This window comes from Odocoileus virginianus, chromosome 22, assembly GCF_023699985.2.
Source record: "Odocoileus virginianus isolate 20LAN1187 ecotype Illinois chromosome 22, Ovbor_1.2, whole genome shotgun sequence".
Taxonomy (NCBI): domain Eukaryota; kingdom Metazoa; phylum Chordata; class Mammalia; order Artiodactyla; family Cervidae; genus Odocoileus; species Odocoileus virginianus.
Window position 1 is genome coordinate 33,921,454 of NC_069695.1, and position 27,075 is coordinate 33,948,528.

Sequence of the window (27,075 nt, forward strand, 5' to 3'; positions counted from 1 at the left end):
AAAAGAAGTAAGTTTTCATAATAGCTATTCTGCTATGGAGAGTCTTCCTGGGTGGCTCTGGTAAAGAATCCTCCTGTCAGTGCAATAGATGCAGGAGACATGGGTTTGATCCCTGGGTCAGGAAATCCTCTGGAGGAGGAGATGGCAACCCCACTCCAGTATTCTTGCCGGAGAAACCCATGGACAGAGGAGCCTGATGGGCTATAGTCCAGGAGGTCACAGAGAGTCAGATACAACATGGTGCTAAACAACAAAACTTCAGTATCTGCAGGAATAGAATGTTCCCCATTAAAATCAAGGTAGAGAAGGGTATTTTGCAAAAGAGAGTAGTATGTTCACAAAACAAGAAGTCTAATACATCACTTCTTCCTTACCATTTATTTATCTTGTTTTCATTCATTAGGTATAAGTTTTTCCCTGTGCCAGGTAATTGGATATAAAGCAATGACCAAAAAGAAACAAAATACCATGTTGACCATAACTACTTCCATAGACTCTGATTTATAATATCATCACTGAAATAGGATAGGGAAGGATCATTTCTGTGTAGACTAAACTAGCATTTTGAATGAAGATTTAAAAAAAGTCAAGGGTTAGTCTCCTTTGTAAGTCATTTCTAAATAAATTTGATGTTTCCCACCCTCCCCTCCTCAGCGATAGTAAACCAAAGGATAAGTGTCTCTAGAGATGATGATGGCATGTTTTATTGTATTTCATTTTGGTGTGTGTGTATGTTTGGTAAATATTTGTTAAATCAATGAATTATTGAGGAGGTGATGCTGTTGTCTAGCTCCAGTCAGGAGAAGAGTTACTGTTAACTGTGACAAAGCAAGCATTATTGTTTTTGTCATTCTTCAACATTTAAGAGGTCAGAATCAAATAATCCCATATAACAAAGTCATTTTCTACAATTATCTCAAGATATATTTTGCAACTAATTCCTTCTGGCAGCTGCATCTGGATGCTGTGTCATTTCAGGCTAGTCTGTAAGGATAACACTGAAGAATTCTGACTCAGATTGAATGATGAATAATGTTTGCTTTGGAAAAAATTCAATATACCTGCATTTTATTTTCTCTACTGTGCTTTACGGTATAGGGTATATAAATGTGTCTGCTGTTGTTTGAATATTAATTTTTATTTTGTTTTGAAATTGATTTTAAATTAAATATTATATAATTTGTATTATATATGTATCCATTATATGTTTTATGATATAAATATTATCTTAATATACAATTTAAAGATTATGGAAGTAATTTGTGCTTCTAAATACAAAAATACTTTAAGAATATGAAATTTCCTCCTTCAGCTTTTGCTTTTCTGCCACTCTCCAGGGTAACAATTGTTAGATGTTTGAATATTTTTATCTGGTGTGAATGTGTGTGTGGGGGGGTTGTGGGTGTATTTGTATGTATACCACATATACTTGTATAAATGCCTTTTCTATATGTATTATTTTTCAACTTATATTTTTTACTCATCACTTTCTAGTGGATATCCTTCCATATCAGTACATGTTTTCCTTCTAATGTCTGTGTATTATTTTGTGGGATATATGTGCCTTCATTTATTTAACTTTCTATCTCTTAGATTGTATCTTTAAAAAAAAACAATTTTAGAATGATGTTTTATGGAATATGCAGGATGAGCTGAGGATTTCTATATGATAAATACCTAACGATAGACTGAAAGTGAAAGTCTCTTAGTCATGTCCAACTCTTGGTTAGCCTTTCCCTTCTCCAGGGGATCTTCCCAAGCCAGGGATCAAACCCAGGTCTCCAGCATTGCAGGTAGACTCTTAGAGCTGAGCCACAAGGGAAGCCCAAGAATACTGGAGTAGGTAGTCTATCCCTTCTCCAGTGGATCTTCCCGACCCAGGAATCAAACCCGGGTCTCCTGGATTACAGATGGATTCTTAGTAATTGAGCTATCAAGGAAGTCCAGAATGATAGACTAGATTTGAAAAACGGGACCACTTACCTTTTTACCTTTTAAGAGTACTGTTCAATTACCCTCCAACTAAGTTTGGGCTTTTTGCTACAAGGTATCATATTGTGGTGGTGAAACACTTGGAGTTTAGGAGCAGGAGTTTAAATCTCCCCTCTGCTTGTTGCTTGGGACTAGCCTGGAATAAGTGAATTAATTTATCTGTATCTCAGTTTTCTCATGTACAGAAAAATAATACCTACCTTGACTGGTAACTGTGAAAACTCAATATTTTACTGTAAGTCAAGTTCTTATAAAAGTGTCTCATGTATTTTTATTAAAAATTCTTCCCAGTATTATGTAAGTACTACCTGCTATTGTTAACATGAGCACCTTGGAAGGATTCCCAAGATAAGGAAACTTTGGGTCTCAGCTGATTGCTTCTTCAAAATGTCATGCTGAAGAGAACACTGACCTTGACCAGAGACTTCCATATGGTTCTCCTACATGTGGACAAAAGTATAAATTAAACTTCTTAATTTTCGTATTATCTTACTCTGCTGCTGCAAGTCTGCTTTTCAGAGTTGTCATATCTATCTGTAGTGTGTGCATTCTAAGTCATTTCAGTCGTGTTGGACTCTTTACAGCCCCATAGACTGTAGCCTGCCAGGCTCCTCTGTCCATGGAGATTCTCCAGGCAAGAATACTGGAGTGGGTTGCCATGCCCTTCTCCAGGGGATCTTCCCAAGCCAGGGATTGAACCCACGTCACTTATGTCTCCTGCATTGGGAGGCAGGCTCCATACTGTTAGCGCCACCTGGAAAGTCCATCTACCTTTAGTAGTGAAGTATGAATAAACTTCAAGTTGTCATTAGGGTATATACTCTCTAACTTAACCATATTAGATCTTGGGAATGCTGTCTACCTAATAAGTCTCAAGTATTCTATTTCTGAGCTTCCTGAGTGGTTCAGACAGTAAAAAATCTGCCTACAGTGCAGGAGACTTGGGTTCAATCCCTTGGTCTGAAAGATCCCTTGGAGAAGGGCATGGCTACCACTCCAGTATTTTTACCAGGAGACTTCCATGGACAGAGGAGCCTAGTGGTCTACAGTCCATGGGGTCGCAAAAAGTCAGACACAACTAAGCGACTAAGCTCACACACACATTAAATTTTTATGTTATGCTTAGATTTTGTGAGATTCAGCAATATGAACTTATGTATGTTCTGTGTTTGCTTTTGTGAAACTCTCATTGAGGATCCGGCCTATTACCACCCTGTGCCTCTGTATGAATTTCACTTGACATGATCATCTTACTTTAGGGATAGGAAACTTTATCCTCTCTGACAAACCAGTGTTTCTTTCATGAAGCTAATAGGACTTAACTGGTTGTTTGTCTCTACATTTTAGCTGCCTTAGAATTAGTACCATATTCTAGGTCAGAATCACAGCAGCTTGACCACAGGGCATGATTTCCTAGTTTTGAAATATTCCCTATATTTTCTTCTTTAAATTAGTGCCTATTTCTAAAAAGAATGTATAATAAAGTAATAGAGAGGTTATATCCTATGTTTAGATGAGATAAGAAATGATAAAATAGGAGCTTGACAAACAAGACACTGAAAAAAATCTGCAGATATTATCAGGGGTGCTGCTCATAACCATGGGGAAGACCACAGAGAGCAGGGGCGTGATTTTCCAAGAGCTGAAGCACTGTGTGACCCTGTGACTTTGGGAGAGTCAAATGAGCATGCCTGCATTTTAGTTGCCTCACCTCTCATAAAATGAGGGTGTTACTACTTCCCATGATGATAAAGTGGGGGTTGTGAGGATCAAGTAAGCTTGTATTTATGTTAGAACAGAATTTGATGCAGGGTGGAGACTGTGTATTTTCTATTGTATTATTATAAAAAAAGAAAAAAAAACTTTTTGAAATTACAGACTGTAGAGCTTTATCTCAACTCTCAGTAAAATTCTACAGAGCATTATTAAACAGAAATGGAAGTAGTGATCCCTGGAAGGCATTATGGATTCTCTAAGTTAATTCATGTCAAACTAAATTAATTTATTTTTGATAGGATTATTAGACATACAGCAGGAGGATGCGCCTGGTGGAGCTAAATTTCAGCCAGTCATTTGACATATTCTCTTGTGGGACTCTTTTAAAACTGATGGGCAAATATGAACTGGGCGATAGTATAATTAAATGAATTTTTAGCAGATTGAGCTTCTATAGGCAAATTATACTGATTGGCTCATCAGTATCATTTTGAAAGGAGATCCCAGTGGCAGCCACATGGTTTGTGGCTTTGTTTTTCCTTGCATTATCCTCCTGTCAGGAATAACTTGGAGGAATCCATCAAATCATGTTTGTCACATGTGTGGATATCACAAAATAAAAAGGGAAACTGAACAGTTGGACAAGGGAATAATGATTCCAAAAGAAGTTTGGAAGCTTGGACAAACAACCTGCACCTAAACAGATGAAATTTAACTCAGATAAATATTTCTCCAGTTTGTGGATAAAGCAAAATGTACCTCTTACCTTAAATAATCAGATATTAGAGGGTAATAGGATTTCAGAGCCTGCAAAAATGGATTGAAACAAACGCTAGTGCATAAAGATACATTTCTGTCTGGCGAGTTTGGAAAATATACCACAGAATTACGCATGTGGTTTCAGAAGCAAATGTTGAACGATCTGGAAGTTTTAGTTGATTGACAGTGTGAGGACTGCTGAAAAAGAGCAAGTGTTCTGTTACATTGTATTAATGTAATTATATGAGCTAGAGAAATGGAAGTAATAGGTTTACTATACAGATTATGTTTCAATCAGACTACATTTGGAATATTTATCAATGATATTCAACTAATTTACTTTAATTAGGATAGTTCTTAAAGATGTGAATTACAGATGACATTAGCAAATTCAGGAATATTCAAGGAAGGATGATTTGGGAGGTAGTCTGCAAACTATTTTATGTGAGGATGAGTGGAAGAAACCAAGGATCCATTAGCCTGAAAATAAAAGGAGGCTGGGACTTTCCTGGTGACTCAGTGGTAAAGCATGCACCTGCCAATGCGGGAGACCTGGGTTCGATCCCTGGGTCAGGAAGATCCCCTGGAGAAGGAAATGGGAACCCACTCCAGTATTCTTGCCTGGGAAATTCCATGGACAGAGGAGCCTGGTGGGCTACAGTCCATGGGGTTGCAAAAGAATTGGACACAACTTAGCGGCTAAACAACCAAAGGGAGGCTGGGTCCCTAATAGTGTTTTCAAACAGGTGGCATTATATCATGTGAATAAATTATTGGATCCCATTTTAGAAATTCATATAGCATAATTACCTTACTTTAAGCTCCCGTGGTAGACAAGTGGTTGTAATTGAATATTAAATATTTGTCACATTCAAAGGCAAAAACCAGGACTACATAGCAGAAGTAATAGGAAACCAGAATTTTTGCTTGATACACAGGAGAAACATTTTAATAGTCAGTAGGTTCTGAATAGGCCATCTGCAAATTTCTATGGTATAAGACTATTTCTTCTTCATTAAAGAGATGTCTGACTTTTTAAGACAGGTTTCATATGTATCTTCATTCAAATAATGATTAATGTATTTCTTTTACATTTTTTGGAACATTGTGAAATTTCCAGGTCTCTCACTTGTGTTTTCTTTCTGTGTGTAAAAGGAATGTCAACTGTTTGTCAAGCTTAGAAAATTACTTAGGTAGAACAAGCTTGCCAAAATCCCACAGGAAATTAGAAGTCATCGCTCAGTTACATAGAATTTTATCTGCAGATTTAGGTAGTGATCACTGTCTGAACTGTTCCAGGCTTCAGAAAACCATCTCTGTACTCTGAGCCCTGCTCAGGTTTTATGAAGCTGAGCCACAAAAATAATTTTACTGTAAGACAGATTTTCCTTCTGATGGACATTCTGTACTACTATGTATCGTAATTGCTAGAAAGTTCATCTTTAAGTATATGTTGATGGAAGTAAGTTGCCGCTTCTGGTATTCTCTATTTTTGCTTGATTTGTAATACAAACACACTGGATGATTCGTCCCCACAGGGTGCTTTTCTTCCTAGATAGCAGAGCAGTGTCTGAAAGAGTGCCCTAGTGGGTAATCGCTCTTGTTAAACATCGGGAGGAAGACTTTGGGTTGGTGAAAGCAGATGCCTGGTGGTGCAGACTTACATCTGAATCCACAGGGAATAAATTTGACCACGATCCGGGATGGGGTTGGTGATATGTGTCTAACCTGATTTGTAGAAACCCTAGTGCAGTTTAGGCAGGAAATTGCAAAGAGAGACTCCACCTAATGTCCATTATTATTATTATTATTTTTCTGTAGCTCCCTTCTTTGTGTTGAAAAGATTCATGTTTCTAGGCTGTGCTCAAAGGAGGCATTTTTCCCAGCCAATAGTATTTAGCTAATGTTTACTAACACATGTTGCAGTAGGCAGTCATTTGGCATCCGGAAATAATCAGTGCTTTACACTCAAGCTCCCATTTAGTCCTCACAATATTTTTCTAAAAGAGAAAATTAAGAAACTGAGTTCAAGGAGGTTAAATATCTAAGATCAGACAGCTAGTGAGTAGCAGTTCGTGGTTTATCTGACTTCCTTGTTATGCTATCAAAATTCCTAATGTGCAGCAACTCAAAACTAACTTGGTCTCCATCGAAGCCTGCTTAATGGTGCTCTAATCTGATGCTACAGACGTGAATGAGGATCAGGGTCTTCGATCGCAAGAGCCTTGCAGTGTTGCTGGAAGAATATCATTAAACAGATAATGCTAATTAAGGACAGCTATGACAGGCGCTGCCATGGGAAAGTACAGGTTAAACCGTTATCTGAGAGTTCAAGGAAATATCTGATTTGTTCTGAAGTGGGAGATTGCTAAGAGGGGGATGATGAGCTGGATGTTGCGTATAATGTCTTGACTCCAGGCCCACAGTTTCTATAAGAGCCTTGTGCTCAAGATGAAAAGCAATTTAACTTAGTAGAAGGAGCAAACTTCTGTTGGCTAGACCCATTGACTTCCTACTGCCAGGTCTCAGAGACTCTATCTCCTTGGACACCTTTTCTTCTAGGTGAAGTTGGCCTGACTCACAAAGCTTTTATAAGAAAATTTTGCATGTTTTAAATCACACATTCACAGATACTAATACAGCTTGTGATTTCCCCATAAAATGCAGGCAAATAGAGTAGAAAAATTGTGGGTGTCATCTTTGGGGCTTCCCTGGTGACTCAATGGTAGAGAACCCATCTGCCAATGCAGGAGATGCAAGAGACGCAGTTTTGATCCCTGGTTCAGGAAGATCTCCTGGAGAAGGAAATAGCAACCCTCTCCAGTATTCTTGCCTGGGAAATCCCATGCACAGAGGAGCTGGTGGGCTACAGTCCATGGGATCGCAGAGTCAGACACGACTTAGCAGCTGAACAACAGAGTATCATTTTTATATCCTTAGCTAGTAACCACATATGTTAGAAGTGAGGACCACCTCATTGAGGTATAGATATTGGGCGCTGGGCAAGGTGCTGTCACTTTTTATGTGATTCATTTTCTTATCTGAATACTGCCAGCCATTCAAATTCATGTCTCATGAAAATGACATGGACCTTTGAGGTTTCTCAAGAAGAGTGGAAATAGGGAGTATTAAATATATGAAGGCAGGAGGAGAAGGGGAAGACAGAGGATGAGATGGTTGGGTGGCATTGCCGACTTGATGGACATGACCTTGAGTAAGTTCTGGGAGTTGGTGATGGACAGGGAAGCCTGGCATGTTGCAGTCCATGGGGTCTCAAATCATAGGACACGACTGAGTGACTGAATCGAAATATATGAATCCAGGAGTCTATTGTAATACAAGTAAAACCTCTGGAGACTTAGTAGGGATGTGGTGTCTAATATATATTAGCTGCTTTTATTGTATTTAAATATTGTCATCATCAATATTATCATGTGTGAAAGTCCTGTCCTTCTACAAAGTAGCTTTATGACCTTGGACCAGTTACCTCTGTTTAGTGCATTTCAGTTCAGTCACTCAGTCGTGTCCTACTCTTTGCGACCCCATGAATCGCAGCACGCCAGGCCTCCCTGTCCATCACCAACTCCTGGAGTTTACTCAAACTCATGCCAATTGAGTCGGTGATGCCATCCAACCATCTCATTCTCTGTTGTCACCTTCTCTTTCCTTCAGTCTTTGTTAGCATCAGGGTCTTTTCGAATGAGTCAGTTTGTCTTAGGGTACTGGAAATGACTTTTCTGGGTAAGCTTTAAAATGTTTGACACATGGTATTCCTGGACCAGAAAAGTGCTGAAAGAATGAACCTAAAACAGAAATCATTCTTAGCATGGCCTGTGTCCTGAGTGATTCAGCAAATATCCTTTTCCGTCTCTTTCCTATATTGCTACCTTTTTTTTGCAGATTTTTTTTTTCTCTTCATATGGGGTATGTAGATATCTGGGGAAGAGCAGTCTGAGATAGACTCTTGTCTGTTTTGTCTTAAAGTTGCATAAATGTACATGTCTTTGAGATAGGCTCTGATGTAGTTGGGCTTCCCAGGTGACACTAGTGGTAAAGAACCCATCTGCCAATGCAGGAGATATAAGAGACATGGGTTTGATTCCTGGGTCAGGAAGATTCCCTGGAGGAGGCTATGGCAACCCACTCCAGTAGGCAAGAATGCTAGAGTGGTGGGCTACAGTCCATGGGATCACAAGAGTCAACCACAAGTGAAGTGACTTAGCATGCATGCATATACGCTGATATAAGTTAGTCACATCAGTAAGGAAGGTGACACCCAGTGGGTTGTTTACCAGTTCTGCACGTCTGTTCATGCCTTCTGGAAAATACAAGGGAATCCATTGTTAAGGAGGCCATTGAGAGTATGCGTGCTTTGTGTCCTCAGCCATGGAAATTCCACTTTGGTTTGAGCAGTGCTGAGTCTGCAACCTGTTGGGAGTAGGAGTGCAGGAGACAGAAGATAGTTGAAAATTGAAAGGACTTTAGTACATGAGAAGGAAGTATGAGAGGCGTAAGATCCAACTCTTAGGGAGACAGAGTCAAGTGGAATCACAGATGTAGCTCCAACACAGGAGAGCAATTTGTTTTACGAAGAAAGAAAGGGCATTTTATGTAAAGATTGAACACTGTGACAAACTCTGATTTGTATAGAAGAGACAGTGATATCTGGCCAAAGGTTTCTAATTACAGCCTTCTCTTGGCAGCCTTCTCTCGGCTAATAATTCTAGCTACAGATTTTCTTCGGGAAATGGCAGTTTTAGGGGCCTGTTTTTGAGGAAATAAATTATAAAACAGCTCCATTTTCAGCAAAAAGTTTTTTGAAAGGGACTAGAAAAGATCAATTTTTAGCCAAAGTAAATAATGTAGGAAAAAGAAAACATAGAACTATTGGAAAGGAGACACAATTCATAGTTTTTGTAGAAAATGTGATTTTATTCTTCTATGCTATTAGAACTAAGAAGAATTCAATTAGCTGTTCATATAGATAATAATTATCACAGCTCAGTGACTTTTGTATGTAGCAATAAAATGTGAGAATATTTCATGAAAAAGTATATTCAGAGTTGCAACCCAAAATATAAAGCACTTAATAAAAAGCCTATTACAGTTTATAAAATAAAACTCAAACACGGAACAATGTGTGTACATTTCCTGAAAGTTTAATTAGAATGTCTCATTTAATTCCAATCTAAGTTTCATTTAGAAATATAAAGAAGTGAGCAATGAAAAATTTAAGAAGGAATAATGAGAGCTGTGTCCTATCCAGAGAGTGAAGTGTACTGTGATGTTATAGCAGTTTAAAGAGGGTGGTGTTGGCACAGGCATTGACTGAAAGTCATGGACCATAGGGGCTTCCCTGAGAGCTCAGCTGGTAAAGAATCTGCCTGCAATGCAACAGACCCAGATCGATTCCTGGGTCAGGAAGATCCCCTGAAGAAGGGATAGGCCACCCAATCCAGTCTTCTTGGGCTTCCCTTGTGGCTCAGCTGATAAAGAATCTGCCTGCAATTCGGGAGAACTGGGTTTGACCTGGATTCTCTTCGGTCTGGCCTGGAGAGCAACTCCATGGACTCTACAGTCCTTGGGGTCACAAAGAGTCAGACACGACTGAGCAACTTTCACTTCACTTCATGGGGGAACATAGCAGGGCCTCTGGGTGAGCCTCAGAGACAGTGGTTTGCAGTTCATTTCAGAGACTCTGAAAATTCCCAGAAGTGCCTTTGGCCATTAAAGGGAGTAAGTGCTGGGGTTCTGAGCACTCATCACTACCCAGGCAATAGCTCTGCTTTGCCTGCAAAGCCCCTCCAGGCTTGTCTGACTCCTGCGAACACGTGAACTGAGTTCACCAGGCTCCTTGTCCGCGGGATTCTTCAGGCAAGAATGGGTAGCCACTGGGATGGGTGGCCATTCCCTTCTCTAGGGGAATCCTCCCTACCTAGGGATCGAACCCAAGTCTCCTACATTGCAGGCAGATTCATGACCATCTGTGCCTTTTATATTGGGTTTCCACATTTTTATGTTGTTTTCACATCCAGAAGTGTTTCCATTGCTCTAATTGTAATATATGGCAGAAGATGCCTCACTAACCATAAACCATAAACTGGCTTATGAAACAAATTGTGTTGGGGAATCTTGACCTATATTAACAGTAGGTGGGGGCTTAAGTTAATTCTTCACAAGGCTGCAAACAGATGTATTCTAAAGTGATTGATAGGATTAAAAATGAAAGCATAAAATAGAAGAAATATTTGTAGATAATTAACCTACTCTCTGGGTAAAAGAAATGTCTAAACATAAAAGCAGGTAAAGCCACAATGGAAAAGTCACATAAGTAGTTATGTGAAAATAGAATACTTTATGTGTCTTCATAAATATCCAAAAATAAGTAACATAAAGAATACAAATCTGTTATTAACATGCCCAATAATGAATATTATTTTAATATATAAATAGCTTTTTACACATTAGTAAGAAAGACAGAGATATCCCATATGGTATTCATTTGAAAAAAAACTTTGTTCTCATTAGTATTTACAAAAGTATAATTAGAGTAACAATGAATTACAACTTATTTGACCTACCGAGTTGGCGAATATTGTGAAAAAGATAATGTTTAATCCTGGCAAAGTTGTGGAGAGGGGCAGGTTCAGTTCTGCTTGGTGAGAGTATAAATTGTTAAAATATTTTTAAAACAGTTGGCAGTGTATCAAGAGACATGACAGAGCTCATATCCTTTGACTTAATAATCTAAGAACATTACATTCAGTGTATTCTTTGGGAAATTATTTGTGGTCATAAACTTACTAGTGCCATTTTGTTTTCTATAATACAGGTATGAATTTGCATTTTTCCAGCTTTTTTTCAATCAGGAAACAAGACTTTTAAAATTATCATTATCCATGGTGAACTCTAAAATTGGAATCTCTATATTTTGTCATAATTGTATTGTTATTGCCCAAGACAGTTTGAACCTGTTTTGATTATCTGAAATATTTATTGGCCCTCTTACTAATCTTACTAGGATACATACTCTTAAAAATTGTATATAATCCCACTCTCTTCACTGCTCTATTGTATCCTTGACCCCTGTTTCTAAGAGGTAGGTACAAGGTGGAAAACAATTGGAAGAATATGTTAAACTCAGATTAAGTGTTACATATTACTTCATTTACAAATGCTAGTTGTATTTGAATATGTCAAGAAAGGTAATCCAGGAAGTGTGGTTTTTAAGGACTTAGGAAACACTGCATAGCCAAGACATTGATTCCTGGCGTGTGTGGGTGCTTCCTCAGTCTGACACTTGGGGCTGTAGTTTCCCTCTGACCGTGGCTCCTTTCCGCTGTCGTGTTTGAGTGTGGCTGCCTGCTGGTCTGATTCATGTCTCTGCCGCGTGTCGTTTTTTCAGTGCTATCCATGGTATTGTTCCGTGAAAGTAATTTTCTCTCTCTCATTCTCTGAATGTTCCCACAGCTAGTTCAGTGAAGCTTGTTCACACCCAGGACCCCCTCCTGCTCTGTCCCCTTTCTCTGTCTTGCAGGAACTGAGGGTGGCTTCTGGTGTTCTGTGTGGCTTCATCATTTCCTTCCTGCCTCTCATCCGCTTCGAGGTGTAATTCTTCGCACTTTTACTTCCTTTGTAGAGTAGGATGTGATGTCGTAGAGGAGGGGACAGGGCTATCCAAATCCTCTCCCTGGCTGGGAGGAGCTGCCAAGGTGTGCTGAGGGGCCTGTGCTCAGGAAGAGAAACAGGGAGTCCTCCACAGTGAGTAACCCCACCTTCGAGTGCACCCAGCTTTCCATGAAAACCTCACCCCGCACACTGGAGTTTCCTCTTCCGCCCTTTCTAGATTTAATCAGTTTGCCTTTTGGACATTCCCAGTTCAGCTCAATACACCTCCTTTCTCTCCCTTCTCCTCTGCCCACTCTCTTTTCTGCCATCCTGTGTCTCTCCCCTCTAGTTTCCCTCTTCCTTGCTTGCTTCCTCGTGTATGTGTGTGTCTGTTGACCTTCCGCCCATACCTTCTATGAGAGACCATTGGTGTCCCCAGCATTGCCTGTCCTTGGGGGTGATGCCCACCTTCTATTTAGTCCATGTGACCACAGCATCGCCTTTCATGAGTATGAAGTGTTCTGCAATACTGACGGTTCTTTTTATTTTAAAAATTCTGTCGGCTTTTTTCTTTTCGTGTCCGTACCTTTCCTGCCTTTCTTTGTGACCTAATCTTTCCCCCTTTTCAGCTCTTTCATGCAGTTTCCTTCTTGCCTTTTTTAAGCCAATGTTTTTACACTTTAGTCCTCTTCCCTGTACAGCTGTGCCTATGTTCCCCCCACCCACCCCTGATAGTTTTCAGTCCATCCCTCCTGATAGTCTCTCTGAGGACAGTTTTCCTTCTTTCCTGTTGACATACTTGTTGCTACGCTCTTTCCAGTGTAGCATGTTTTGATGTTCTTTAAAGAATTGTCATCTGCAACTAAGGGACTGACCAGACTGGGAAAAACGGGGACATTTTCTGGGAACTAGAGGTGAGAACAGAAAAGTGGCCTTAATGGTGAGGAAGGGCAGGCTGTGTATAATTCATTAGATAGCTACAGGGAGCAGAGCCCCAAGGAGCAGAAGCCTTGCCAGTGACCTTTTTGAAATTTAGCCATTGATAGTAGAAGAGATCACAGAGCTCTTTTAAATGTATTTGGAAGCCTTTTCAATTTAAAATTTGCCTTAAAAATTCTCAATTAGTTCTCAATTATTATGATAATTCTGGTCTGATAATCATACTAATCATAAATTAGGACTCTAGAATCATTAAGTTGCATGGGGCCATGACTTGTGCAGAAACTCCTGTACAGAAAATTTAAGTATTGGGCTGACCAAAAGGTTCATTTGGGTTTTTCCATAAGATGTCCTAGAAAAATGAATTTTTTGGCCAAAGCAATAGGTGTCATCTACCCTTGGAAGAAGTCATTGTGAAGATATGTGTAGACTTGTACCAGATGTGGTTTCTTGTACCAGATGTGGTCCTCGTAGCCCTTGTTCGTGAATAGCGTGGGGACCATTGTTACTGCTTTCGCTACATGTAGTTCAATCCTGGGGTAAATAAAAAGCCTTGATTTCCAGGGCTGATGGTCTGATGCCTGTGGAAATAATTAACTGTGTCCCATGTTATTTCCAGAGAAGGCAGTGGCAACCCACTCCAGTACCCTTGCCTGGAAAATCCCATGGATGGAGGAGCCTCGTAGGCTGCAGTCCATGGGGTCGCTAAGAGTTGGACACAACTGAGCAACTTCACTTTCACTTTTCACTTTCATGCATTGGAGAAGGAAATGGCAACCCACTCCAGTGTTCTTGCCTGGAGAATCCCAGGGACGGGGGAGCCTGGTGGGCTGCCGTCTATGGGGTCGCACAGAGTCAGTCACGACTGAAGCGACTTAGCAGCAGCATGTTATTTCCCATACTTTGTTTAAAACATCCCCTCCACTCAAAAATAAGTAGGACAGATGGGGAGAGAAAGAAAATAGGACTGAGTTCATAAAGCTGAGATGGGCTGAATCGTAAGAGGAAGGAATTTACTTGAAATGAATTGGAAAAGGCAAATGAAAGGAAACTGAGCTGAACTGGAAGACACGCTGTAATGGGATCCTTGGGTTTCTGTATGCTTTTTCTTCGTTTTGGCCACGAGGGGTTTTTGTTGTTTTTTAATACAGAAGAAGTTGATCAAACTATGAATCCAGTGAGGTTATTTCTGACCAGTGCTTTGTTCTCTGCTGTTGATGGTATTCGGGCTCATGTTTCCAAGGTTTTAGAAATTTAGGAAACATTTTAACAGCCTGAAAACATGACTTTAACCATAAAATGTTAGCAAGTTTAAATAAAGGAAATTATATACATTTACTAACTAGGTGTTTTTAGGTTTCACATTACTTTTTTTTGTGGTGTATGCCTTTGTGACATTTTTGCAGGATGGCCCCTATATGTTGCAGAAATTGCCATAAATGTCCAGGAAAAAATTAAATCCTATCCCTTGCACACCTGACATGTACCATGTAACCTAATTTGGCATAATAACCCCTTCCCCTTTAAAATTTGCATGATTCACACACATTTTCATCTTGTATGCTTCTATGCAGTAATCTAGAAGTCTTATGTCTGTCTTTATTTTTTAGGCACTAGAAAAACACCCCAACTCACCAATGACAGCAAAGCAGATATTGGAAGTCATTCAGAAAGAAGGGTTAAAAGAAACAAGGTCAGTATTCATATTTACATTTTCTGTTTTCTTTGATTAACAATTGCTACTGATTGCAAAGCAACAGGTGTATCTAGGTTTTGATGTTGTAGTTGATTGCGAATTAAGTAGCTACCTGCATTCTTTGGTGACTGCCAAATATTTGAGTGACCCAAGATTTCCTTGGAACTACTTGTTCACTTAATAAATTAGACAGACTGATAGAGAATGTATTTCATTAAAAGGAGCAGCACTGTGTGAATTTGCCTATAATTGGAGTTACTCATCTTTCTTGTAAGAGAAGGTTTTTGTTTCTGAAAGTGAGTACTGAAAGAGAAACATTTTACAGTCTTCACAGATAGATTCCAGAATGTAAGATGAGCTCATTCTGATAAAATTCAAATTGCCAGTGAACGTATTTGAAAATTTAGTCCTCTTATATTTAGAATTACTCTACTTGGATCATCATTAATCAATTATTGAGTCTTTAAAAGAAATAACAGTTTTATTGAGATAGTCATATATCATAACATTTGCCCTTTGAAAATGTATAATTCGTTGGTTTTCAGTACATTCCCCAAAACTGTGCACTAATTACCGCTATCTAATTTTAGAACATTTTCACCACCCTAAGTGAACCCCCATACCCATTAGCAGTCACTCCCAATTCCCTATTCTCCCCAGCCCCTGGCAATCACTCATGTACTACTGTCTGTGGATTTGCCTATCCTGGACATTTTGTATAATTGGAATCATACATTCTATAGCCTTTTGTGACTGGCTTCATTTAGCATCATGTTTTCAGGGTCCACCCATGTGGTACCCTGAATCAGTACTTCATTTCTTTTTGTTGCCAAATAATATTTTATTGAATGGATGTAAACTACATTTTCTTTATCTGTGATGGTCCTTTATTTTTGTTTAGTTATGAATTTTACAGTGTTGGCTTTATCCAGCAGTTTAGGACCATATAAATGATATTACTCGAAGAGAAGAAAGCAATTTGTTATAAGGTAAAATAACCATAGAGCTATATCATATGTGTATCTACTCATTCATGTTACATAGAGTAAATTTTTTTAATTGTATGATGTTGCCTGCCTGTAAGTCATTGACAAGACAGTGGTCTCAGCTTGGTAAAAATTTAATCCGCTGAGTTACCTTTTGAATCTGGTAACTGAGATAGCATCTGCAGAGAGCAATCAATGTCCTCCCAAGACTAACTTTTCCTACAAAATTGCTATTACCTGAAACTCATTACTATAACCTATGAGTCACATTGGCTTCTAGCTGTTTAAAATGTATCTCTTGCAAGTTTTACCCACCAACATCACAATTTAGTGGTATGCAGGACTCCTAGGTTCAGGTTTTCAACTCTGTTTTAGAGGCTTTATCTGTCCATCCTGAAGAAGGAGGCTGAGCTAACATAGCTACACTGTTTGCAATTACTGTTCCCCACAAAGAGAGGTAACATTGGGGAGGAAAGTTGCTGACAGAGCCTAACAACTCTCTTAGAGGGGTCCCTTGCTTCTAAGCCAGACATCAGTATAAGGAGCTCAGGAACAAAACGGGGACACCTGGAAATGAATATTCTCCTGACTGCCTTTCAGAAATGTTTGGGCTAGAGCAGGGGCACAGACCTAAAGATCTGAACTCCTGTTGACTGTGGGCCGAGCCAGCGCAGTCTGCCAATGCCAGCACACAAAACTTCTCCTATATCAGACACTTGAAATGTGTTCATCATGATCTTCTCCACAGGAGTGAGCAGGCCACTCTCAGCTGTTATGTATCTTGAGATATAAAACTCCTGTACCATGGCCATGAGCAGCATTTTAATTACTTACCATTGTAACAGCATTTTTCTTCCCTGTATTTTTTCAAGATGCTCATCTTCCCAGAATGGTACATTAAAGGGCTTTAAGTATATGTTAACAAACAAAACACAAACAACTTCTTTAAAGAGTAAGAAAATTGAAATGGCAAACATACCCTATTCCTCTGAATTCAATGCTCCTTCATCATCCCTGTCCTCCATTATTGTGTCCTGTGAAGAAAAAAAAAATGTTACAAGTACGGATGAACCTGTGTAGGACTGTTTAAAGTTACCTACAAGGAATTCACCAGTTAAATAGGAATGGGGATAGGCCAAGAAAGAGACCATGGTTCTGTTTTAAGTTCTACTTTATAAAATCAACTCTGTGCAGAGGGCTTCAAACTGTGCATTTTATGTCCCCGTTTCTTTCTGTCTCTTTGAATTCTTGCTCCTGTCAGTTGTGATGGTTCCTTACAAGTGCTGTATCTGTAACCACTCTTCCCTTCTTTTCTAGTCTGCTTATTAGAATCATCTCTAAAATAAAGGTAGTTCTCAGATTTTTGAGTTTCAACCTTCCTACTGTATATTGCTTTAGGGAACAGATTCTGACCTTTATTTTTATTTTGTTACCTTTCAAATTCTTAAATAGTTTCCAGGTATTTATGGGAGCTGAGTAAATGAACTGTAACTGTATCTGTTTTTCTTAAGTAAAGTTACATTTAAAAATTCCATCATCATAAGGTCAAGCATAGCTGTTCCATTGCTAGGTATTTATTAATGATGTGCTTTTCAAGATGTGCAGGCTTTCAGATATGCCTGATTAACTGCAGGGGAGTGACTGTGAAGGTTACTGATGCGCCCATAACCTCCCAGGGGTCTCTATGAATGAGAGGTCATGTTAGCGGCCCTCCCCCAGTCAACCGCTGCGCCTGGCATTTCTGGAAGAGAGAGGATTGGCCCTTTATCCATCATCATTCCAATGCCATTTGTTTTAAAATAACGCCATTTCTTTCATGAGCTGGGTTGGTGGCGAGGGGCGGGGGTATTTCTCAGTCCTGTGTGTAAGGCAGGTTTCCTGTAACACTGGACCTCACTGGACTCTAGATTCGTCCTTGTTTGTCTTCCCACTGGTCTGCGAGCTTCTTACGGGGAGGGTGCCCCACACTCCTGGCACTCTGAAGATACTCAGTAAATATTTGTTGAGTAAACATTCTTCCTCAGGATGTTAACTTGTTGGTCCTCTGTGATGCCTTTGGCTTGCATTTAAAGTTAGAAGCTTCTTTTTGGCATTACAGGTTGTATTTTTTAATCCTATTTTTAATTGTTTTAATCAAAGCCTCTGCCAGTTTTGAGGGAATTCCTTTAATAGACACGTGCTGATCGCCTCTGACAGATGAATGGAGAACATGTGAGCTTATTGTGCTGTTGCCTGTCCCCAAACACTGTAGGTGCTTCTGGTTGGAACTTAAAACTTAAAAAATAAACCAATAATTTTGGTAAAGCTGATATATTTGTGTTCAATAGATGCGATATTGTTCATTTATTTATTTTTGACATTTTATGGTACCTTTTCTTCTTTTCCAGGGACACTTCAAATTGCATAATTTTCATACAGACAGGATAAAAAGAGAACAGCTCTTTTATATCATGTTCTGTGTATCTTCTTCAAGTTATTGATGAAATGTGTAGCATTTGGTTGCTCTATTTGGGAAAGCTAGACTGAAATAAGAACTCCCCGTGTAGTTTTTTAAAAGGTATATAAATATAGTAAATTGTCAGAAGAACATACAGTTTTTGTTAGAGAAAATTAATAATATGACCATGGCAAGATTTCCTAGAATTGTTTTTTTTTTTAATGAAAATATATTTGATAAGTTTTAATTCCCTTCTATATAATAACATAGAAGATCTTTATCAATTTAATTTTATTCTGGTCCATCTATATTGTACTTGCTCTACTGATTGAGTTATTTCCAGGCTTCTGTTATTTTGTGCTAATGAGTTGTCGACAGTTGATATGACAAAGCTGTTTGGAATGCTTTTCAGATGATCAGAATCTTATAATCAATCAAAGAGCCATGTTGCTTGCACAGAGAGGATAGAAATGTGCATATTCCAGACTGCAGCTTTTATGGATGGATATTTGATATTCCTGTTTGAACTGCTTGGCTAAACATTCCCACTTCCTGAGGGCGAGAGGGTGCTACTGTGGACTCTAGTCTTGTCTGCAGTAATTAAACATATGTTCATAGAAAAAGAGAAAGCAACTGCGGTGATCATGTTGGTTTGGATGACTTTGGTTGCCCTAATTCTGATTTTCTGCTTTTGACTTGCTTATTCAGAAGTTATAGTTCCTTTACAAAGGGGACTGAGGGAGTTTTGATGCCCAAGGATATGTTTTTCTCTGCTCATGTAATGTTTAAAGCAATGCTTCCAGAGAAGCATATGTTGTTTTAGTGACACATCCAGGAGCGGTGGGTCAAGGAATGAGGTCTGTAGCATTTCCCTAACAAGAGCGGGGCCCCGCTTGTTAGTGGGGGTAACTGTTGTGTGCCGGGCATTATTGTTACAAGATACTGGTCATTAACGGGGCATAAACTGGGATGTAGTTGGCATATTATTTGATAGTAGGTAAATAGTTTTCTAATGGAGGTGAGGCAGTCTTAAAATAATGGGCAAAAAATCACAGCACGGCCAAAAAACCCTCTGTTGGGTTAGGGGCAGGGCAATATTTATAAGGGGCACTTATTTGTTTTAAAAGATTTATTTATTTATTTTTGGCCAGGCTGGGTCTTCATTGTTGCTCATGGGCTTCCTTTAGTTGCAGAGAGCAGGGGGCTCCTCTCTCGTTGCATTGTGTGGGCTTCTTACTGGGGTGGCTTTTCTTGTTGGAGAGCACAGGGGCTTCGGTAGTTGCGGTGCATGGGCTCAGTCGTTGCTTCTCTCAGGCTCTGGAGTGCAGGCTCCGTAGTTGTGACTCTATGGCATGTGGGATCTTCTCGGAGCAGGGATCAAACCCGTGTCCCCTGCATTGGCAGGCGAATTCTCAACCATTGGACCACCAGGGAAGCCCTGTAAGGTACAGTTTTACAATGCTATAGCTGCCTTACTTAGAAAAAAATATATATATATGTTCAGTTTCATCAACCATTTATAGGTCAGCAACCTATAATTACATATCACAATAGGGACATTTGAAAAGGTTTATAAACAATCTCTTTTGTGCTTGGTATTACTCAGGACATTGACATATTTTTGATTTTGTAATGTGGAGCATGCAGTTGAAAACCCAAGATTTTGTAATTATCCTGCTATCAATGAGAACTTTTTATTCCCCCTGGGAATTCTGAGAATAAATTTGTTGTTCGCTCCTGTCTTAAGGTCTTCCGTGTTTTCTGTTTTGCAGTCTTTGTCATGATATTCTGAAATAAGTGTCTTCACTTTGTACTGGGGTTTATTAAAGATGTTGCATTTTTCCAGGGGGATAAAATGTCAAAAAAATTCCATTACCATGTACAGTGACAAACAATAAAATTCCTTGGCATTTCTCTTGGTGAGATTTACGTTTCTAATTAGTGCTATAGGAGATGCTTCTTTGTCGCTGCTGAAATGTTTTGTCTAAAGATAAGAAAGAAACACAAATAATTTCAACTGCAAAATCAATTCTTATCTCCAGGCTCCATGTTGGCATCACCCCTTTCATACTGAAATGGTGCTCTAGTTAGTTAGTCAGGGCATTTTAGAATTACAGTGTTAACTCACAGTGTCACCCTGCCATCTGCTAATATCTAATTCTCTCATTGTGTAAATGGTGTGCACAGTCAGCTGCTTAGAAAGGAACGAAGGAGACAGTGATGTTACTAATTAGAATCATTAAAAAATCATATATAAATCATGTATTTATGTGGGTGTCTAGGTGTGTGTTCATGAGAGTATGTAAGCAAGCCTTTAGAATAGTTTCTCTCTTAGTTGATGTAAAATTTTACTTGTTATTACTTGGATTACAAATCTTGGTCGGGATTATTCCTAATTCTCTTCTCCCATTCCCCTCATGGCCAGTTGGTTCTTGGGTAATGTTAGTTCTGTGTTCTAACTACATCTTTCTTTCTCTGTATTCCTAGTCTTTGCCATTCATTCTTTGCACTTAAAAATTTTCAACTAGATTAATACAGTATCTTCTTAATTCATCTCTTTAAACCTGGTCTCCCCCTTTTTAAATCTATTTTTTCCTTAACAACCATCCCATTTATAGTAGCATTTCTTAGCAGATAATCCAAAATATTGTAGAGAATATATTGTACCTAATAAACTCTGAGTCAAAAGCTGTTGTTTGTTGTATGTTTGGATATAATTAGATAAGATCAGGCATGGTGCTTTTTTCTAGTCACATGGTATCTGAACAACACGTGCTATTCTGAAAATGTAGGGTTTATGATATGAATGATTCATACATTATACCTTACATTTAGATATAAGATTTGAAATTTCTAAGTTGGTCATTTTTACAAACATTTGGTTCTTCCCAAAACACATCATTTAAAATGTTGTTTGTTAGAACTGTGTGCTTTGTGCATAGTTAATTAGTTTTAAATTAAATGGTATAAAACTGATTAAGTATTCATAATTTATATGTGGGTATCATTCATTGTTTAAAAGCAACTAATCTCTCATAATTAAACTTTTCTTAAAGTTACTTCTTTTTATGATGACACAGTGATTGGAATAATTCTTCAAGGGGATAATACGATTATATATTACTGTGGAAGCATTTCCTGAATTAGGTAGATAATTGTGTGAAACATTACCCTACAGGGTCAGATTTCAACTCTTTCAGCCCAGCCCTAATCAGCCTGGACTCTGGCAGCTTTAAAGCCTTTGCAGCCAGGCTTTTGATGTTTCAGCCCCAGTTGACTACAGCTGACCCTTGCACAACTTGGGTTTTTGAAATTTGTGGATCGACTTATACACAAATATTTTTCCATAGTAAATCCTGCAATACTACACAATCTGTCATTGGTTGACTCTGCAGACAGGGCAAAACTGCAAATACAAAGGGCTGACAAATTATATGCAGGTTGATTTCCATGTTGCTTAAGGGTCAGCTGTACTTTCCTTGGCTGTGAAATTTCTCTCGGAATCTTTTGTAATTGGAAAGTAGAAGTAAAGCCAGTGAGACAGTAGTGAGCAGTGCTGTGTGTGCTTGCGTTGCACACTTCTGGTAGTTTTCACATTGTTCATAAGATTGGGTTGCAGAATGGAAAGGAAGCAATATTCAGGCGGAAAGCCTCAAACCAATGGAATAAATTTGCATCTGTACCCCTCCTGGTTCCCAAACTGAGGTCATCATCACAGTGATTGGTCACTGTGCCCTGGCTGCCATAACAAATCATCACACGCTGGGCGGCTTAAACAACAGAACTGTTTTTTTTTTTCTCTCTCTCTCTCTCTCATAGTTCTGGAGGCTAGAAGTCCTCGGTGCAGGTCCATCAGGATAGGTTTCTAGTGAGGACTCTCTTCATGGCTTGCAGACAGCCAGCTTCTCACTGTACCCTCACATGGCCTTTCCTGGGTATGTGTGTGCAGAGAGCGAGAGAAAGCTCTTCAGGGTCTCTTCTTCTGAGGACACTCCCATCAGATCAAGGCTCCGTCTGTATGACTGCTTTCAGCCTTAATCCCTTCCTGAGAGAGACCATCCCTCAGAGCCACGCTGGAGAGGAGAGCTCAACATAGGAACTGTGGGATGGGCTGCACGCACATGAAGTCTACAATAGTGTTTCAGAATGTGGGGCTTTGCATTTCTAGAATTCATGGCATACCATAGAATTTTTCTAGAATTTTGAGTATCTGATTAAACTTGGAAGTTATTCATAACAGTATGCTTAGCACTGTACTGTGCTTCTGTCATTGCATACTCCTAATATGTGTTTTCATATGTTATTGCTAACATATAAACTGATAGAATACTTGGCTTAAGTTGCATGTTCAAATATAATGTATATAGTCACATAACATAAATTGATTTGGATTTTATTTGAAGCCTTTGGTAAAAATAGCTGTGGTGACTGCACATAACCCTCAAGGCATCAGTATTCACTAAGGTATGCAATTACAGCTATGAAATGGCCATTTCTTAATACAACATTTTATTCTGTCAAGCTTCCTTTCTCCATTCTTCCAAATAATTGAACAAAAGAGGTAATTTAGGTGATTTCAGCTTTATCAAGATCTTGGTATAATTTATTCCAGAAATACTGAGCACTCTATAAACATTTCAGTGCAGGAATAGGAGCAGAAATGGATATAAAATTATATTGTATTTGAGTCTTTCTAAGTATCCTATGCAGGTGAAAATCTTTCGGGAGAAATACACGTTTAACTGGGGTATTGTTATTTAATTTTTTCTAGGTGGTGTTTTTCTCCTTATCTCCTTATTTCATTGCTTGTGCTCTTAATTGCCACGTGCCTAAATGATTTTAGTTTTGCTTCCATGTTTTGAACTTGACAACATAGTTCAAATGTAAAACAGTTGATATGCTGACATGGGGACTTCTTTTTATAGTTGATTTGTTTTCAGAGGAATAAAAATCATGACATTTTGTTAAGACAGGTTTTCTGAAAGCTACAGTGCATAATTCCTTAGACGAAGTCCTAGTTCTTTCAGGACAATTAAGGACTATTTATCCTACCTCCTGAATGTCTTATACAGAATCACATTGATAATTTTCTGAAATTCAGATGATTTCTATTAACATTTTTTAAAAGGTTAGTTAAGTCCTGCTTTAGGTGCTGTGCACGGCTAGTATTTGGGCTCTGTTCTCTCTTCAGTTTGTTGGTAACTGTCTTCTGGCCAGGTTCAGGGGATTCATGTGTGTGGGTAAACCTTTCCCAGGTGTTTATTAGTCAAATAAGAGAACATCAGAGAAAAGAAAACAAGTGTGGACATGGAGAAGTTAATCAAATACCTATAAAGTGTGTCCTTTTTTGCTATGGAAAATCTGGGGGGTTTGTGGAAGCTTTAAGACAGATCCTCATTCCAATAACATTTATTAAGCATATGCTATGTTCTTGAGATCATGGAAGCTGCTGAATTAATAGATGAGTAAAATGAAGTTCCTTCTTTTGAAGATTTAACAATGTGATTCCAAACATTCTTATCTGAATCATTCAATTATATCTTTTAACCTCTCCTCTGTGGAGGCTGTCTTCAGCCTAGAACATAATGGGTTTTTATTTTTTATTAAAAAAATTAAATTTAGGAATTTATAAATTCTTTATAAAATATATGATATCCCAGCCTATCAAGAAGTATTGTCTTTCCATCACAAATATAAGCTCATCAAAGATAGGAACATGTATTTACGTATCCATTAATTTATTTTACCTAGAGTTGAGATACCATGCTTAATGCAGCATGTCAAGCAGATTAATGAGTAGGGGCTTGATGAGTAAAAGAATACCTAATTGTTTTTTTAAATCATTTACTTTTATTAGGCCCAAGAGTAAGGACTTGACATGAATTATCTTTTTAAACATGTGATAGATATTGTATTTCCCATTTTACAGATAGGGAAACTAAGGCAGATGAGGTTAAGTAACTTGAGATAGTTCATTTAGCTAGCAGGTGACAAGTCTGGAGTTTGATGTCTGATTCAAGTTGCACTTAATCTTTTAATATATTTGTTGCCAGAAGCTAATAACACTTTGTTTTTGAAAGTATTGTTTGTATAAGTCTATCAAGTAAATACTCCCCCCTCCGCGACTCCTACTCCCTTAGCAGCTTCTCTGACTAACTCTTGATTGTCTATATATGTGTATAAAATTCACCGAGATTTAAGTCAGGCCTGCAGATAGGTGTGTTGAGACTCTCAATTTAGAGCCTATTTGTAAACAAGAGTTGAAAGATTTTTAAAAATTCTATTTCCAGAACCCAGATTTGAAAGGTTCAAAGCCTTTCCCAAACTACCTGTGATGCTTGCCCAGCATGATGGGGGGTGATCTTTAGTGAAGCCTGGGGCATATGGATAGCAGCTCTGATGTATCTGCATTATAACTCTTTACCGTTTTATCTAGAAGGTGATGTCATAAGGTGGGATACTTACTTTGTATAATGGACAAACCATGGCCTCCATAGGACTCTCACTGTTTTGCTGTTGAAGTTGGACTTATAGATTGTTTCTGGGGGAATTGTTTCGCTGTGGCCAAAGCATATTGCTAACAAAAGGCAGCTTTAGAAAGTGGCAGTCACTATTTTTATGAAATAACTGAATGAAAATAGGTGAGGCTGACTAAACCATGGGGATGGAGGAGGCTGTTATTAACATTGTTTTTTTTTAAGATATACATCTCGGGAAAGGAAAGGTCCAAATGAATAGATGAGTATGGTCAGGACCAGTGTCACTGCATTCTTTAGAACATTTTCTTAAGCACACCAGTCAGATAAACTTTACTGTTATTGGGAATCTATGTCATGACCTCTTATCCATCTTCCCTCATCACATCCATCCATTGTATTTCCACTGAGAGGTATAAAAACACCACTCATTCCTTTTTACTTTTATTGCTCATTTTTACAAAAGACGAATGTAAAATTTCTGGGTAGAGCACTTTCTCCATCAGACCACTGCAGATAGCCCAAATCCATAATTTCATTCCTCTCTAACCAGTCTGCATGAAATACAATTTGTGCAATGATTATTTTTCAATTTGTTGCTTAATTTGCATTGTTGAAGGTGACCTACTGATTGCTAGATATAGAAAAATATCATGCATGAAGATTTGTTGGAATACATTGTGGCTAGTGGGATAGTGTAAAGAGCTCAAGTCCTGAATTCTGAAGTTTTAGGATTATCAAAGGTCAGTTTGGAATCACCCTGCACCTTCATGCCAAGAAGGCAAGTGCTGAATCGGGTATACAGAAAACACTGTTTGATAGGTGAGAATTCTACCCCTGAACCACTAACGCTAGAAAGTACTATTTGAAATTACTTAGAATAGTTTTTATTGCCCATTTCTTTTACTTGTCCTTAATATTGAAAATATGAACTTGGTTTTTAAAATTAGGATTTATTTGATTGTTTTTAAGCACCATGCTTTTGAGTCAAGCCACTGAAAACTTTTAGTTTTCAAAGTTTTATAGATCAGTTTGTTAGGTACAGTGGCACATTCTTTTTTCTCTTTATTTTTTATTAATTATTTTTAATTGAAAAATAACTGCTTTACAAAATTGTGTTGGCTTCTGCCATGCATCACATGAATCAGCCATAGGTATACATATGTCCCCTCCCTCTTAAACCTCCCCCCACCTCCCTCCCCATCCCACCCATCTAGGTTGTCCCCTGCTCAGTCATGTCTGACTCTTTGCAACCCCATGGACTGTAACCTTCCGGGCTTTGCTGTCTATGGAATTTTCCAGGCAAGAATACTGGAGTGGGTAGCCATTAGACCCTTTGGTAAAATCAGGTCTAGTTTACACAAAGGGCCATTTGCTGTGGTCATTACTCTTCTAGCTTTTAGCCATGCTTTTGAGAATTTGTTTGAAAGCAAGCCTCCCTAAAAGAAGGGCATTCAGAGCAGCATTATGATGCAATCTAAGATGTGAATGAAGTTTAACTTAGAACAATAACATTTTGTTCCTGTTAAGGACTTTGTAGATCATATCATCTTAAGCTTTTATTTTACAAATCAATAAACTAAGGCTTAGAGAAGATGAATTGTCCACTGTAATAGAACTGGTAAACATGTGACTCATCTTTAAACTTAGAAGAGGATGATCATTTCAGAATTTGAGAAAAATGTGCAAAAAGCCCAGTAGAAGGACAGACCACAAAAAAAAAAAAAGAAGAATATAAATCTTCTATTCTAAGGTACTATTAGAAAGGACATGTCTTTCAATCGATTTTCTTGAAGTGATGTGTTTTCATTGATCCAGTCACCCTCTATTACCTGGTTTTATTTGCCTCCAATAGTACATATTTTGGCAGGAGATTGGGGTGCAAGAGAGAATGTTCTGTAATTTATACTTCAGGTGGTTATCCGGTATTGTTGACTCTGGACTCATTGGCTTTTAGGTACCATCAAGACCTTACCCAAAGGAGGAGTCTGGGAACAAGGGAAAGGGTTGTGACTGCCTTTCACTCCTGCCTTTTTGGGCTGACAGAGAGAGCCAGTGAGCTCAGTAAGACACAGTGCCATGGGTCATTTTATTGAACATGCTTATTCCTGTCATTCTTTAGAATGTCCATAATATAAGTAATTTGTGAAGCAAGGGTGAATAGATTTGCCTGCAGACAATTTGATGCACACAGGCCTTCAGCCCCTATTTTCTCTTTTCCTTTTAGACTCTTGCAGCCTGCTCTGTTTCTTCATTCACATCATGATAATATATTTAATTTATGTTTACTTATTAAATTTTCCTCTCTTCTCTATAAAAAATGAATATAAACATTTAAAGATAATCAAAATACAATTGAGTGGCCTGAGAAGTCCAATGGGTAAATGGAACATTGTCAACTAATGTGAACTTACAGTAAAAATCTAGTTTTCATTTATTGATTCTTTTTTGGGGCATTAATAACTC

General features: G+C 38.5%; 1 protein-coding gene across 1 annotated transcript in view; it reads left to right on the plus strand.

Annotated features, from left to right (window-relative positions):
• The window catches only part of ASXL3 (ASXL transcriptional regulator 3), a 186,312-nt gene that overhangs the window by 19,960 nt on the left and 139,277 nt on the right, over window positions 1-27,075 (plus strand). Inside the window, exon 2 of the mRNA XM_070452801.1 lies at window positions 14,625-14,707. Within this exon, the coding sequence (XP_070308902.1) occupies window positions 14,625-14,707 (83 nt within the window). The remainder of the gene's footprint in view (window positions 1-14,624; window positions 14,708-27,075) is intronic.